General features: G+C 40.0%; 2 protein-coding genes across 2 annotated transcripts in view; both read left to right on the top strand.

Annotated features, from left to right (window-relative positions):
- Positions 1 to 14610, top strand: part of LOC148103465 (Fc receptor-like protein 5) — a 72984-nt gene that overhangs the window by 13012 nt on the left and 45362 nt on the right. The gene's annotated exons all lie outside the window — the stretch shown is intronic.
- The window catches only part of LOC102797332 (V-set and immunoglobulin domain-containing protein 2-like), a 53078-nt gene continuing 38617 nt past the window's right edge, over positions 150 to 14610 (top strand). The window contains exons 1-4 of the mRNA XM_087839482.1: positions 150 to 278; positions 1119 to 1355; positions 4321 to 4414; positions 5973 to 6335. Of these exons, the coding sequence (XP_087695608.1) occupies positions 150 to 278; positions 1119 to 1355; positions 4321 to 4414; positions 5973 to 6335 (823 nt within the window). The remainder of the gene's footprint in view (positions 279 to 1118; positions 1356 to 4320; positions 4415 to 5972; positions 6336 to 14610) is intronic.

Genomic DNA, 14610 nt, shown 5'->3' with positions numbered 1-14610 from the left:
ACTTATTTTTTTCACTATTTTATTTTATAAATTCACCCTTTAGACTCTGCATATTCACTTCGCACCAACATTTACATTTTTTTCTCAAACCATTTTCTGAATCTGCTGGAGGGTGGTTTGTCTAATAATAGTGTTCATGCAGTGAGAACATGGTTGACTTCTGGTCTGTGGTGAAGTGTCGAACAGATGATGGCAACTTTGTGGTCGTCCACCTTGTTTATCACAGAAACACTCACAAGTTCTTTGTGGTCTCTTTGTGTTTCACAACAGATGTGAAGGTAAGAAAACTGTGAGAAGCTGCTGCGGTTTATTAAAATAATCTCTTCATGAAGCTGCATTAAAAATACAGCTGAAGACGTCAGTTATGAACAAACAAGGAGGCCCAGGTACAGCTGCAGAAGATATATTTATGGAGTTTTTCTTTTCACTGAAATAGACTCAAACTCAAGAATCACACAGGTCCTTGAGGCCATGCAAAGTAAAAAAACATTAAAATGTATGATTTATTTTCTAATAATATAAAGATAATTACCCATAAAGGAAATGAAGGTATTGTTAGTGTAATCTAAAATTCCCATAAACTGTAAATAACCCCTATGTTATGAAGTAAAAAATACAGTTTTTCCTGATTCTGCATCATTAGTGAATCCAGATGTGCTTGTCTACTCCATGGCTACTCCATCCAGGTGGAGCACTTATCTTGGCCTAATCAGAATACTGCTGCCATCAGTTTCAGTCAAACGAGATACTTTTGTCATATTTTTAATTCGTTTATAGAAGACATATTTACATCCGTATATAATGTAAATTTGTTCATCTTAGTAATATAACATATAAGTTATGGCACTGCCAATATGCAGTGTATATAATATCCTCCACTGGGGTCCAAGAATAAAAATATGGAGCTTACCCAAGGGTTTGATAAATGTGTCTTGTCCCCTGAACTCTCACTGCGGTTGCTGTCCATGGTTCTGATCTCCAACTACCTCACTGAACGACCACAGTATACGTCAGGCTGACCGTGGTCAGCAGCACCACAGGAAACTGTGTTGTCCCCTCTTCTCTTCACCCTGTACACCTCTAACTTCTGCTGTAACTCTGAATCATGTCATATTCAGAAGTTTGCGGATGACACAGGCATCATGGGGTGTCTCTGGGATAATCAGGAAGAGGACTACAGGAGTCTTGTAAGGAACTTGGTTACATGGAGTCACACAAACCACCTGCAACTCAACACCTCAAATACCAAGAAACTGGTTGTGGACTTTAGGAGGTCTAAACCAGGTCCACTGCCAATTCAAACAGAGGGAGCGGAGGTGGTGGTGGTCAACACGTACAAGTACCTCAGGCTGTGGGTGACAACAAACTGAGTGGTCATACAACATGTAGCACCTGAATAAAAAAGGCCAAAGCAGACTGTATTTCCTCAGGAGACTGAAGTCTATATATGTATGTTTATATTCATATTGTCTTGATTTGTGTTCTTACTTCTTCACTATGCAAATGTCTGTCTGTGTTTTGCTTTGGAAACTGAATTTCACAGAGTCTAAACTGTAGTGACATAAAACTACTGTAACAAACGGTGCTGAAGAGAATAAAGAATGAATGGAGATGAAGCTTGACATGTAAATAGTTTGTGTTTTTGTACTGAAACACTGTTAGCAGTGATGTGGTGTGCCTGTGTTATGTGATCATACAAACCTGCTCTCTGTTATTTGTGCAAAATGCTGAAGAACCTGTTGACATCAGTTATGCAACCATCTGTTCCTCAGCAAGAGCCTTAAAGAGGAGTTAGCCAGGATTTGACTTGGCTGATGGATGAGCAGGTTGTGCTTTTGTTTTGAAAAATTAAAATGTACAACCGGCTGCACTGGAAGAGATTTCAGAATGAGGATTTCTACAAAGGATTCAACTTATCACAGAATTGAAAAATGTTGTATTAGAGAAACGTTTTATTGTGGTCAATGTGCAGTTGCCTTTTGAAAATGGCAAATGCTAAAATTAGCCTGGAATATATGAGGGAAAGTTCACAGACTTCATGACAAGTGACAAAACGAAACAAACTATACAAAAAAAAGAGCTAATACGGGGGAAATGCAGGTTGCTAGGTGGAATTAATTTAGGCTAAAAATGAAAGAAAGTAAAAAGAAATACAAGACACAAGGAACAAAAGAATACCAAAATAAAACAGGAAGTGGTATGAGAAGCAAATTAATTCTTTTAGCGTCTACCTTGCAATATAAAATGCCTTGAAGCAAGTCTTGTTGTGATTTGGTGTCATATAAATAAAATTGAATTGAATATGAACACCTAACAGAAAGATGAAAGGAGGGTGAAGAGTCCATGTGATGGGTGACTGGGGTCTTTGATGATTTTCCCAGCCCTTTTCAGACACCGCTTCCTGTAGATGTCCTTTATGGCAGGAAGTGGTGCTCCGGCGATGCGCTGGGCAGTTTTCACAACCCTCTGCAACGCCTTCCGGTCCGAGGCAGAGCAGTTCCCGTACCAGACTGTTATACAGTTGGTCAGGATGCTCTCGATGGTGCAGCGATAGAAGTTCACCAGGATGTCTGAGGACAGGTGGTTCTTCCTCAGTCCTCAAGAAGAAGAGGCGCTGGTGAGCCTTCTTGACCAGCTTGGAGCAGTTGGTCGTCCAGATGAGATCCTCGAAGCTGGAAGTTGGAAATTTTTTCCAACTTAAAAAAAAAACGATTTTATTTTTGTTTAGTGTTTTACAAATGTTTCCCCCTGCTATTCTCCAGTCACACTACAGTCCAGACGGCAGTGATTCTGTCAGGCTCAGGAGAGACTCGGAGGCAGACCGTCACTTAAGTTCACAATTTATTTACACACAGACACCAGGTGCGGATATATACAGGTGAGGGGGCACAGGAAGAGGGTCTCCGGGGAACACAGGCACGGGAAGGGGACGGGCTATGTACACAATCCTTCACTGAAGCTCAGGTAGCTCGGACTCCGGCTTTTAGCTCACCAAACGGCGGTCCTCAGGCTGGCGAGAAATCTGGCACAGGGAGTAAGTTGCGGCACGAAAGAAACTCGGGAAAAAGCTCAGACTAGAAATGACACTGACGAGTGTTACACAATAATCCAGCGAGGAAGCACTCTCAGCAGCCGCCTTAAGAAGTGAATGAGATGAGCTGATTGCTTGCAGGTGTCCGAGCCAGGGGCTGGAGCCGTCATGACTCCGCCCCGGTAGAGCGCAGTGCGCGGGAGGGGAGAGAGAGACGCAGCACAACAAAAACACTTGTAGCCATACAGAGTCAGCCGAGAAGGCACAGGGTCATGACAGATAAGGGCATTGCACCGCTCTGCTGCTGATCAATGAATGGCTTTTGCTTGTAACGAAGTAAAATAAAACTCCTTGATAAAGCCGTCAGATAGCGAGAGTACAGCCAAACCTCCGAGGCATTTAAACGCATCACAACAGCGAATGCGGAAGTGTTTGTCCAAACTTATTTCCTGTTAACACGACTGCGATGGCTGCTGAAAAGTATCTACCGTTTTACTGGACTTTGCTGTTTGCTGTCGTCTGTGCAGGTTACATTTAGTTGTTATAAGGTCAAACATGTTATAAAGCTGCTGTTTTTCATCCTGTTTGTAACAAAGGAAAGTAGCGTTTGGTTTAAGAGTGACTCAGTTACTGGCATCTCTGGCTGTAGTGATCTAATGGCTGTAGTGCTGTAAGTTGTGGCATCTGAAGGTGCCCTTCAGATGCCACAACTTACAGCAGCTTTGTCAGTAATGCATTAAAGAGTGATGTTGAATTTAACTCCAGAGTAGGGCCGCAACGGTTCAACGAGTATTTCAAACAATTCGATTATAATAAAATCATCCACACATAACTGTTAACTTTTAAATTATAAAGCAGGCGGACTGCAGCCGTCTTATTTTACAAGGAGGGCATGAGGTGGAGATCAGATTAATTTCAACATGTAACATATTTCAGACTTGAAAGTGAAACAACATAAATAAAAGCTTTTTTCATGAGTGGCTAAATATAGGGTGGGGATAGCTCAGTAGGTAGAGTGGTGGCCCCGTGATCAGAAGGTCAGGGGTTCTATTCCCCTGAAAAGCTACCCTGAGGTGCCCCTGAGCAAGGTACCGTCCTTACACACTGCTCCCTGGGTGCCCAATGGCTGCCCACCTCTTCACTGAGTGAATGGGATAAATGCAGAGAGGAATTCCCCCAGGGGGATCAATAAAGTATACATGAGTTTATGATTTTAGGTTAGACAGTGAATTATTATTAATAATAATTAATTAATTAACGTCTACATCACGATTGTGTCTTATTTTTAGCAGCACAACAACTTTGCATCAAAGAACAGGGCAAACTTCAGGATGCTGACATGCTCGTTTCTCTTGACTGCAGCCACCACACCCTCCTCTGAAGGTGTCCAGACACAAACTCACTCATTAACTGCACACACAACACACAGAAACACAAATCGACTGATGAAACAAAGAATATTTTTCTAAAATGGAAAAAAATGAGCAGTTCATTTTTAAATGACCTGTATTTATTTATTTTCTTTCTGGATAGAGCTTGCTTGGTTCTTTGTGTTAGGCTTATTTAGCCGGTGCTGAGGATCTGTGTCAGTAACCTGAGCCATGAACATCCTAGTGTATGTCCCTGGTTGGTTGAGGTGATGCAGGATGAATTGCATCCTCAGCTGACCTGTTTCCTCAGTAGTGAACCTGCGGGGCGTCCAGCAGGGGCTCTGATGTCCTTTATGTGTCTCAACATGAGTCTTTCAAAACATGTCATGACCACAGATGTCAGGGAGACAGGCCTGTAGTCATTTAATGCATGGTGCATGGCAATTGTTAATTAGTGCCTCAGTTGGTAGAGAGGCTCATTTACCAACTGGAAAATCAGGTGATCGATCACTGGCTCCTGTAGTCTGCGTGCCAAAGACAAGTATTTTTCAACTCAGGACACTGACCCTGAGTTGTTCTTGATCAGAGCTTGAGAGTGTGCAAATCTGAGAAAGCACTGAGGCGTAGAAAAAAGTTATGACTGTGTGTGTGTGTGTGTGTTTGTGTGTGTGAATGATCAGCTGAGGAGAAAGTTATACGAGTAACAGTCGTATAGAAATATACTGTGGATGTATCAGATACACATCTGGATATCAGATAAAGAATAACTATAAAGTTTTGGTTAGTCTGAAGTCTGTTGACTGGCAATGTGGTGATGTAACTCATGCCATGTAATAGAGTAATACAGAAGTAATGTAACTAGTAATTATGACCCCAATACTTGTGTGATGGCAGCATGGGCATGGGAGAGCTCTAATGAACTGCAGCACAGAGACAAAGAAGTGTAATGTGTGTGTCAGTGTGATGTGTTGTAGTTTCAGGAGTCAGTATACAGCCAGAGGCAGATCTACAGAGGTGGCATGGAGTGGCATGCTCCACCCTAAAATGATCTCTTGCCACCTCTAGTGCCACAGTAGTTTTATATGTGACATTGCTGTTTATTAAGGTGTGGCAAAGGATTATATTAGGCTGGCACATGCCTCTCTATGCCACCTCTGCAGATCTGCCCCTGAGTTTTAAATGGTTGTACAAAGAAATGTCAGAATCATTGTTTACATTGTAAGGCACATTACACAACGTTACCCTTGCGATATGTGTAAAGAAATGGCTTTGATTTTACGTTTGATTTCCACGCCACCCTAAGAACATTTCATTACATCCAGCCCTGTTCAGCTACAAAGCTTTTTGTTCAGTGTATACAAACAGCTGTAGCTCCATAAAGGCAGCAGAGACTCACAGTGTCTTATAATGAGAGGCTGCTTTCTCTCACACATTATGTTCACTTATTATCAGCGTGTGTGTGTGTGTGTGTGTGTGTGTGTGAGTTTGTGTGTACACTCCTCGCAGATGTTAAAGTGAACAGTTTTACTTTGACCTTTAACCTCTCTGCTCTGTGTTGTTTCCTCTTTCAGACCAGAAAATCATCACAGCTGAGTCTGGACCGGACGTCACTCTGACATGTCGAGCTCCAAATAATACCCCCATCAGTGCTGTAGAGTGGAGCAGAGCTGACCTCGGAGATGAATATGTGCTTTTGTTCCGGGATGGCCGATTTGAACCAGATGGTCAGCATCCATCTTTTAAGAACCGGGTGGATCTGAAGGACAGACAGATGAAGGATGGAGACGTGTCTTTGATTCTGAAGGATGTGACGATTAATGACACTGGAACATACGAGTGTGAGGTCTTCATGACAGGAACAAACCGCAGGAAGAGAGCTAATCTGGATGGTGACCCCATCAGGATCATCACACTGAGTGTTGTTGATCCTCCAGGTGAGTGAGTAGAGTTGAGTGTGTGTGTGATCAGAGGTGAAGCTGCTTCCTGGTTGTTGATGTTTGTTTCTAAAGATGTTGTTGATGAGACTTTGTAGAAAGCAGCTGGTCTGAGTGATGTGATCAGAGTGCAGTAGATAATGTCTGACAGCAGTTTGAAGAGGAAATGGATTCTGTTCTGTTCTTCACTCATCACCTACCTGACAGCTGACACCTCACACCTGTTTCTCACCTGCAGGTCACACAGGAGGACACACAGAGGATGGAGGGAAATAGAGGACATAATGGACTGTTTGCAAGTCTGTGTGTTTGTTGTTTTGGTGACCTGCAGGAAACATAAAGAACAATCAGATCAGAATTCAAACCAGCCTCTTGTGATTCATCTGTAAGTCAAGTACAAATAAGGCAGAGAGTTAAGTCCTGATTAACAATAGTTACTACAGTGTTATTATTACATCAGTATTAAATGTTTCCTCTATGTAAGTTTTGTTGCTTTAAACATTTATAAAGCTGCTCAGATACTGTTCATTTATTATCTTTAGCTTTTCAATGAACTTCATTTTCTAACTGTTAATAAAGTTAAACTTGTATTAATATCTAATGTTTACTAATTCTGTCTTTTTTTTAATCTGATGTTTTCTGACATGTTGAACCAGTGACTGTGTTCAACACCACCCATTCAGTATGTGAGCATTTTCAGACTCATTCCCAGTGAGTTTAGGCTCAGGTGAAGAATAAAGACGTCTAACATGATGACCTCAGGCTCAGACCCTTATGTTGTGCTTGTGGCTTCATTAAGCGATGACCTCCAACACTCGATGACGTAGAAGTTTGTAGTTTGGCGTGACGCTCAGCACCTTTAAGTCCAGTATTCTTGACTGTGACAGGGTGACACCCACGCTTCACAAGACATGTGCACCATGTGGAGTTCAGCTGATCCGCGCTTAAATGGTTACACATTAAAGATTTGGTATTTTGTGGGAATAACTGATCTCACATTTAAACCTAAAAAGTATTTAAAATAAGTTCCTGAAATCTGTATTTCAGCAGCTCCCTCTGACTCCACACTTGATTTTGAAAATGCACATCCACACAGGTGTGCTGCAGTATTTTCTGTAAATGAAATGACTTCGCCATAGAAGTCTGGGCAGTGTGAGGCGTCACCGTCACTAACAGAATTAGTCATGTTGTGGAGGTATGTAATAAGGACAGGAGAGGTCTCAGTGTCTCACTGCAACTTTATTAACTGACTCTCAGAACTTCACATACAGTAAGCGCCAAAATCTCCACCCCAGCACTTCCCTTCAATTTGGGTGTGAGTGGAGCCACCTGGTGGTCTGCCACAATGTCATCATTCTTTCAGAATATAATAGTAACTGAGCAGGGGCGGTTCTACAGGGGTGGAGTGGAGCCACCCTAAAATAATATCTTGTCACCCTGTTTTGCATATGACAAAGTTATTTATTAAAATAAGAAAGCATTAATACTTTGAGCTTAGCTACAGTTAACATTGAATATAAATTATAAAAAAAATTAAATTATAAAATTTATTAAATTAAAAGAAAAATATAAATAAATAATAAATATAAAATAAAACTAAAACATCAGATCAAGTACAAAACATGTCGAACATTTATGCTGGTAAAAGTGTTTGTGCTGATTTTGTTTTAAAGATATTAATAAAAGTTTAAAGGTCAACCATTAGTGTTAGTGATAACTGTTTTACATCAGTTTGTTTGATTGGGGGGTGGGGGGGAGTTTTACACCTGTGGTCCTCTGTCTTGTGGAAAAACTGTTTTTTACACCGGCACAAATAATTTTAGAAATAAATGATTCTTTTGGAACTTTTAGAACTCTTATATTCTTAACAAATAATTCTAAAAGATTCTTCACATAAGAGAACGTCCTTGTTTTTTGTAGGTTGATTACATTTAGATTACTTTTGCTTTGTTCACAGGTTAGGGTTCAGTATTTATTAAATTTTTTCTACAGTATTTATTGTAGTGTAATCCTTAAGCTGCGAGAGTTGCATACAGCGTTTGTGTTTTGTAATTTTTTAAATAAAGATTTATTTTTTAAAAGATACATAAGTCCACTCTAGAAACTGCAACTGTGTATCTCTGTGCATTACTGGGCAAGTCTATAAGGACATTGTCAAGATCATCCAACAAGAACTATTTTCTAACCCTGCTGGGAAAAAGAGAAAAAATTTCAAACAATTGAACAAACAAACAAGGATATGGGTTCCTGTCCTCTACACATGCAGTAGAGGACAGGAAACAATAGAACATGCTTTATTGCATTGTCAAAAATATGATGCTGAAAGAAGTCAATTGATCAAAAAGCTTGGCGATATGGAAGTGAAAGTGGATGTGAAAGTTATCAGGCCATATTTTGGTTTTTAAGGTAGACTCATTTGTTTGAGAGGATTTTTATTTTTTGCCATTTCAGTCCACACTCCACACCAGTTGAATATATATTGGCTCATGCTACGGTTTTCTCTTCGTTTGTCTTCTACTGTGTGCAGCTTGACAACCAACCATCAGCAGTGGCTGAACTTGTTGGATGTTTTGTTTGTCAAAAAAAAAAAGGAATTCCTACTACAAGTATAAAGAAGAAAACAGTTGAAAGACTTTATTAAAGTCATTTCATTCATTAAAATGTAAATTTGGTAATTCTTTGTTTTGACTTTCAAACTAAATTTGACTCTGTTAACATTTTGATTTGACGGATGAGATGAAAGGTGAAACAGCCTGGAGGCTACAGAGAGCAGAGCTCACTGGCTGTGAGCTGTTTGTGACACCTCAGCAACTTTTCCAGTTTCCCTGCTCGTTTCAAACGTCTCACTGCCATCAAATTTCAAATGCGTGTTTAAAAACAGGAAAGTTTCCAGTTTCAGAGTTTGATCTGTCTTCTCTGTAGGATGTGAACGCAAGTGACTGCAAATGACTGCTTTTTGTGGACATTTTACTAACATCACAGGAAGCCATGAAAGATCAGGGAACTGCTGCTCTGCTGGAGGACATCAGCTGACTGGGAGCAATGAGAAACACACTGAGGCCACCTACAGGACATATGGAGAACAGCAGGGATGTTTGAAAAAAGTGACCCGAGATCGGCTGTAAGTGCTAAACAAAATAAACACCCACGATGTTTAAAGTTCAGCTTATGATTTTTATTATTTTTATTTCATGCCAACTAGATTGACAACAGTGATAGACAACATATGCAGTGCTCTGTGCTACACACATACTTACATGTTTCTACGAGTTTTATAACCAAGCTGTTACCAACACCCTGCACCATGTTGTTATTCAACATGGGAAAAACATAAGACTAGGATTAAAGCATTTGCTGCTTATTAGATAAGACACAAGCACTGTGACCCCTGAATACACTCATATTCTGGTTATAACTGCATTAAAAAAACAATTGAGCCACTATTTTCAGCTTCTTTGGCTGAAACATTTTCAAATGAGTGAAACAGTAAGAACACGTGGAGAGTTTGGAAAAATCACATTAAGAAAGAGAAATCAAACATTTGGATTATTTTTAAAGAGCTTAGACTTGTTGAAAATGCAGAGGAGCTGGTTGTGAACAGAGCTTCAGAGAAACAGAGAGACACATCTATCTGACTGGTGAAAACTGATGAGAATCATTGTTTTAACTTAATTCTCCCTTTGTTGGTGCTTCAGGCTGGTCCCAGCCTGAAGCACCAACAGTCTCCTACTACAAAGTCTCCTACTACACATGTACTAAATGATTTTTGCTATTCCCTTACCTCTCACCTAATAGCCTGTTGTCTTAGTGACTGTTAAATGAAACCCTGATTAAGATGCCAGATATTGTTTTGTCTCAAGTGGTCCTAAGTGCCCATTTTATCATCGGACTTAGTGTTTCTTCACCTTGAAGCTTCTACACTGTCTACACATCTAAAATCTTAAGCTATCATTCACTATTATATATAACAATATTGATATTCACTGTGAAGCTTTAAATGGCAAAAATAGAAAAAAAACATCCTGGAATGATCATAGCTTCCATCTTTAAAGGACTGAAGAGGATTACACGTTTACAAGGAATCATTTAGAACAGTTTAAAACATCATCTGACTGAATCCATGAATCTGAAAATATGTTTCTGGGTGAAAGAGACGTACACACTCAACTATCTATTCAACAGTCAGAGCGTTTCTCTAACTAGAGGATACTCTTTACACTCAACTCACCACAGACACACTGAACCATATTGAACTTCTGATCCCTTTAAAGAAGCCTGGAGTGTAAATCCAGGATAAAGAGGTTCAGTGAATGTGGTTTTGAAGGTGTGGAGCTCAATCAGAATGTCAGAGGAGACTCTGTAGAAAGACAGAGTGCCAGCAGGACAGTCCACATACACTGCTACTCTGTTAGAGACAGAGGAGGAGGAGGAGGAGATGATGGATGTTTCCATATGATTGTGTTTGGCAATTTGAGGACCATCATCAGAGCAGCAGAGACTCCAGGACTGATCATTAAATCCAAACATACAGTCAGTACTGTTTCCTTTCCTTCTGATTCCTCTGTAACTCACTGATATATCAACCCTTCCTCTCCACTCGACCTCCCAGTAACAGCGACCAGTCAGACCATTTGTACACAGCAGCTGAGGATGAACATCAAATCTGTCTGGATGATCAGGATATGACTGAACCTCCTCCACACGTGTCACCTTCCTGTTGTTGTCAGACAGTTTGAGGTTTGTGTGTACTGTGTTTGTGTCGATTGTGAGTTGACAGGAATCTGATGGAGAGAACAAACACAATCCAACTGCAGTTATTGATCCATCGTCTGTTCATTGATTGACACTTTGATGATGACTCTTGACACCAGAGATGTGAATGAGTGATGTGACAGTTTGAAGATGGCTGAATGTGTGCTGCTTTGTTTTCATAAATTACATTAAAAACACACTTACACTTCCTCAGACCTGGTCTCAACCATCGGACTCCAGCAGGCCCCTCCCTGAAAGGAGGAGAGGGGTCAGACCAGCACAGTCAGCATGCACACATGGACATTACATCACTCTCATACACATACTGTTAGACACTGATGACGAAACAGTCCAACATTTTCACAAATACACTTCAATCCATACGTGGATCAAATTGCTGATGATTTAGACTGATCCAGGATCTGTCAGTACACCACTGAATTGAATGAATTATGAGTGATTCAAACTGACCTTCATTATCTTTTTATTCCTCTTCTGTTTAGCTGGAAAAGACACCTCCCTGCCTTTGCTGCCAGCTGTTTTTCTCCAATTGGTGTCAGTTTGGTTACTGCGCATGACCTCTGACCTTTAAGTGAGTGCAGTGTTGTTTTCATGTTTTAATGCCGCCTGAAACCTGCTCATATTGTGATTTAACAGCAGATTTCTCCACATGCGCACAGAGAAATTTCTGCCTCTGTCACATATAGAATGGACCATATGTTTGTTTTTGAATATATTTCATGCAGAAACTATTAAGGGATCAGTGTATTTCCTCAGCAAACACTCTGATCATCATGTTAGTGCAATGAATCGTTCTGCTGTCAGCTGACTTCACTGAGAGTCACCTTTCAGTCTCGTTCTGTCCTCTGAAGTCTGAAAATGTATTTGTCATTAAGATTACTTCCATTCTGAGTTACTGTCACATTACTGACAACTCAAAGACAAACAGGAAATCATTCATTTTACAATATTTATTCTATTCCATCAAAAGAGGACAATAAATATTAAACTGTGAGTGCTGTTGGCTTTCATACAATGTTCAACAATAACTAGACAGCGAAACTTTCTGAAGAAAATTTAAGTGTGCCTAAGCTAAGACATCAGGATGTGGTTGTAGCATGAACTGCAGAGTTTTAAAGAGAGAGTCATCAGTACACAGCTGTGAGGGCCGGTTACCTCTGCAGTTACAGTAGCTCCTTGACCCAATACATGATACTGCTGCCGTTTCCTGACTCCATTCATGTTCTTATCTGTACTCCACACAATTTGTAGCTCTTCCTGAAGTACTGCAGTATTCCTGCTAGTACGTCCCTTTAATTTTCTCACCACTGCTAAGCTTTTTATATACTGCTTCTCTTAAGCTGCCCGAATGTTGTTTCTGTCCTTTACTGCTGTGTTGCATTCTTGATCCCACCTTTGTCCTCTGTACTCTTCCTCTAATCCACATCAAAGTCTTTTGCACACTACACCCTAGCAGCTGGAATTATGACTATCAGAACAGGAAAACACACCAACAATAAAGTTCAGTTAATAAAAATGTTTCAGATTGTAATGTACAAGAGACATTAGGATTAAACAGGAGCTCTAAGTCCATGCAATGATAAAGACCCTGGTATGCATACTTCTGATTTTAACGAACATAATAAAAAGCAAAAAAAGGACAAAAAAACCACTGTTTCTGAGTAATTACTTTGGTTTGTAATTGTGGTACATGACTGGAAGGAGACCATTTATCTCTGTAGATCACCAGTGTATTTCCGCGGTAGGGTCAAATACAGCAAGTCTTTTTTAATGTTTTTATGTTACATGTTAAATATTACTAACATGTGTTTGTTTTATCCAGAAGCTGTTAACTAAACAGGCGGGTGGTGCTTTGGTGGTAGGATCTACATCCATGTGCTGTGGTTATTTAAACACTCCTGGCTTGTAGCATGTCTGAATTACTGATCATTGGACTTCTCTTCATTTGTTAGCCCATTCATTAATTGGTAAGCAAGAGTTCTGAATTATTACCTGTATATGTGCACTTGGATTGACAGCTCTCATTTTTCATGTTTTAAACAATTGTTAATAAAGTTATTTTTCTTATGACCTGAACCATCTCTCTGTCTGAGGTATAATAGACCTGATTGTTTTCTTGGTATTTGGAACAGTTTGGGAATTATAAATTCTCTTGGTGAAATTCCCATGGGGTGTTGTCATGTTTTTCCCCATAACTGTAAGGCTTTCAAGCTTTCCATCATCACATCACCACCATTTTATGTGTGTTTATCGCAGGTCCGCCTTGAGATCCTCAGTCAGCATTGTAAAAGACAGACATGCAACAAGGAGTCTCAGGAAGAGCATCTGTATTGGACAAATGAGTGGGCTGCAGACAGTAGGTAGTCATCCAGGGTCCGGTGGCGCCAGTGTCCGGCAGCCTCGCCTCTGTCAGTGCGCCTCAGGGTGGCTGTGGCTACAATGTAGCTGCCATCACCAGTGTGTGAATGTGTGTGTGAATGGGTTGATGACTGGATGTGTAAAGCGCTTTGGGGTCCTTAGGGAGCGCTATACAAATACAGACCATTTACCATCCAGAATAGCTAACACAGACCAGAAGAAGCCTGATCATGAAGGATCCCAAAGGGCAAACCACCATTAAACAAATGCCAATCAACTACCTCTCGATGGCATGAAAGCCCCTTTCAGGTATCAATACCACCAAGCTGAGTAGGCACTTGAGTCAATACACACACAATAAGACCAGAAAGTCATAGTATCAGATTGTGCCTCATAGAGCAGTATGCCAGGCAGACCTGGCCTTGCTGCCTGGACTGAATACAAGAAACCCTATACTCAATGGACATCATTTACTATAATAATTTTAATTATTATTAATAGAATTACCTTTTAGTTTTTATTTGCAGACACAGAATACAAACGACTACCAAAAAAATCATGTAAAAAATGTCTAAAGCAGAGGCCAGTTACCCTTTGGTGGAAGCACATTTCTGCTCATTGTATCCATTATCATTTTTTTTAAAGGCCGGTGAGATTGAAGACAGATCTATCAGTAAAGACATATGTTCAGCTCTCTCTTCACCATAGTGGAGGGTGAAACATTCACACCACTGCAGCCAGAGCCCAAATTAGTCTTATTAAGGTTTTTAAGGTTGAGGTTATTTAAGATGAGTTTCTCATCATTCAATTAAATCTAATATATTTTTGATATAGCGTCACAACAACAGTCACCTAAAAATCATTTGTTTCCAAACCACCTGACATGTTTTGATACTTTGCTTATGTAGTAATGTCTTAATGTCATACTTTTACCACTAGTCAGAGCGGTGTTGCTCAACACTTTGCTAATATATGTATCTGATGTTATGGCTACATTTGATCAACATTTTCAGTGTTGTTGGATACTATGATCAATGATGTGCCTAAATAATGAATGACAATAATTTAAAAAAAAAAAAAACTTTAAAAAAGTTAATATTTTTGTTAAAAATGCCAATAAATGAATAACTTTGTGTGACTGCAA

This window comes from Neolamprologus brichardi, chromosome 3 (assembly GCF_056152115.1).
Source record: "Neolamprologus brichardi isolate AB-2024 chromosome 3, ASM5615211v1, whole genome shotgun sequence".
In the NCBI taxonomy this organism is placed as follows: domain Eukaryota; kingdom Metazoa; phylum Chordata; class Actinopteri; order Cichliformes; family Cichlidae; genus Neolamprologus; species Neolamprologus brichardi.
This window is presented reverse-complemented; position numbering and strand designations above follow the sequence as displayed.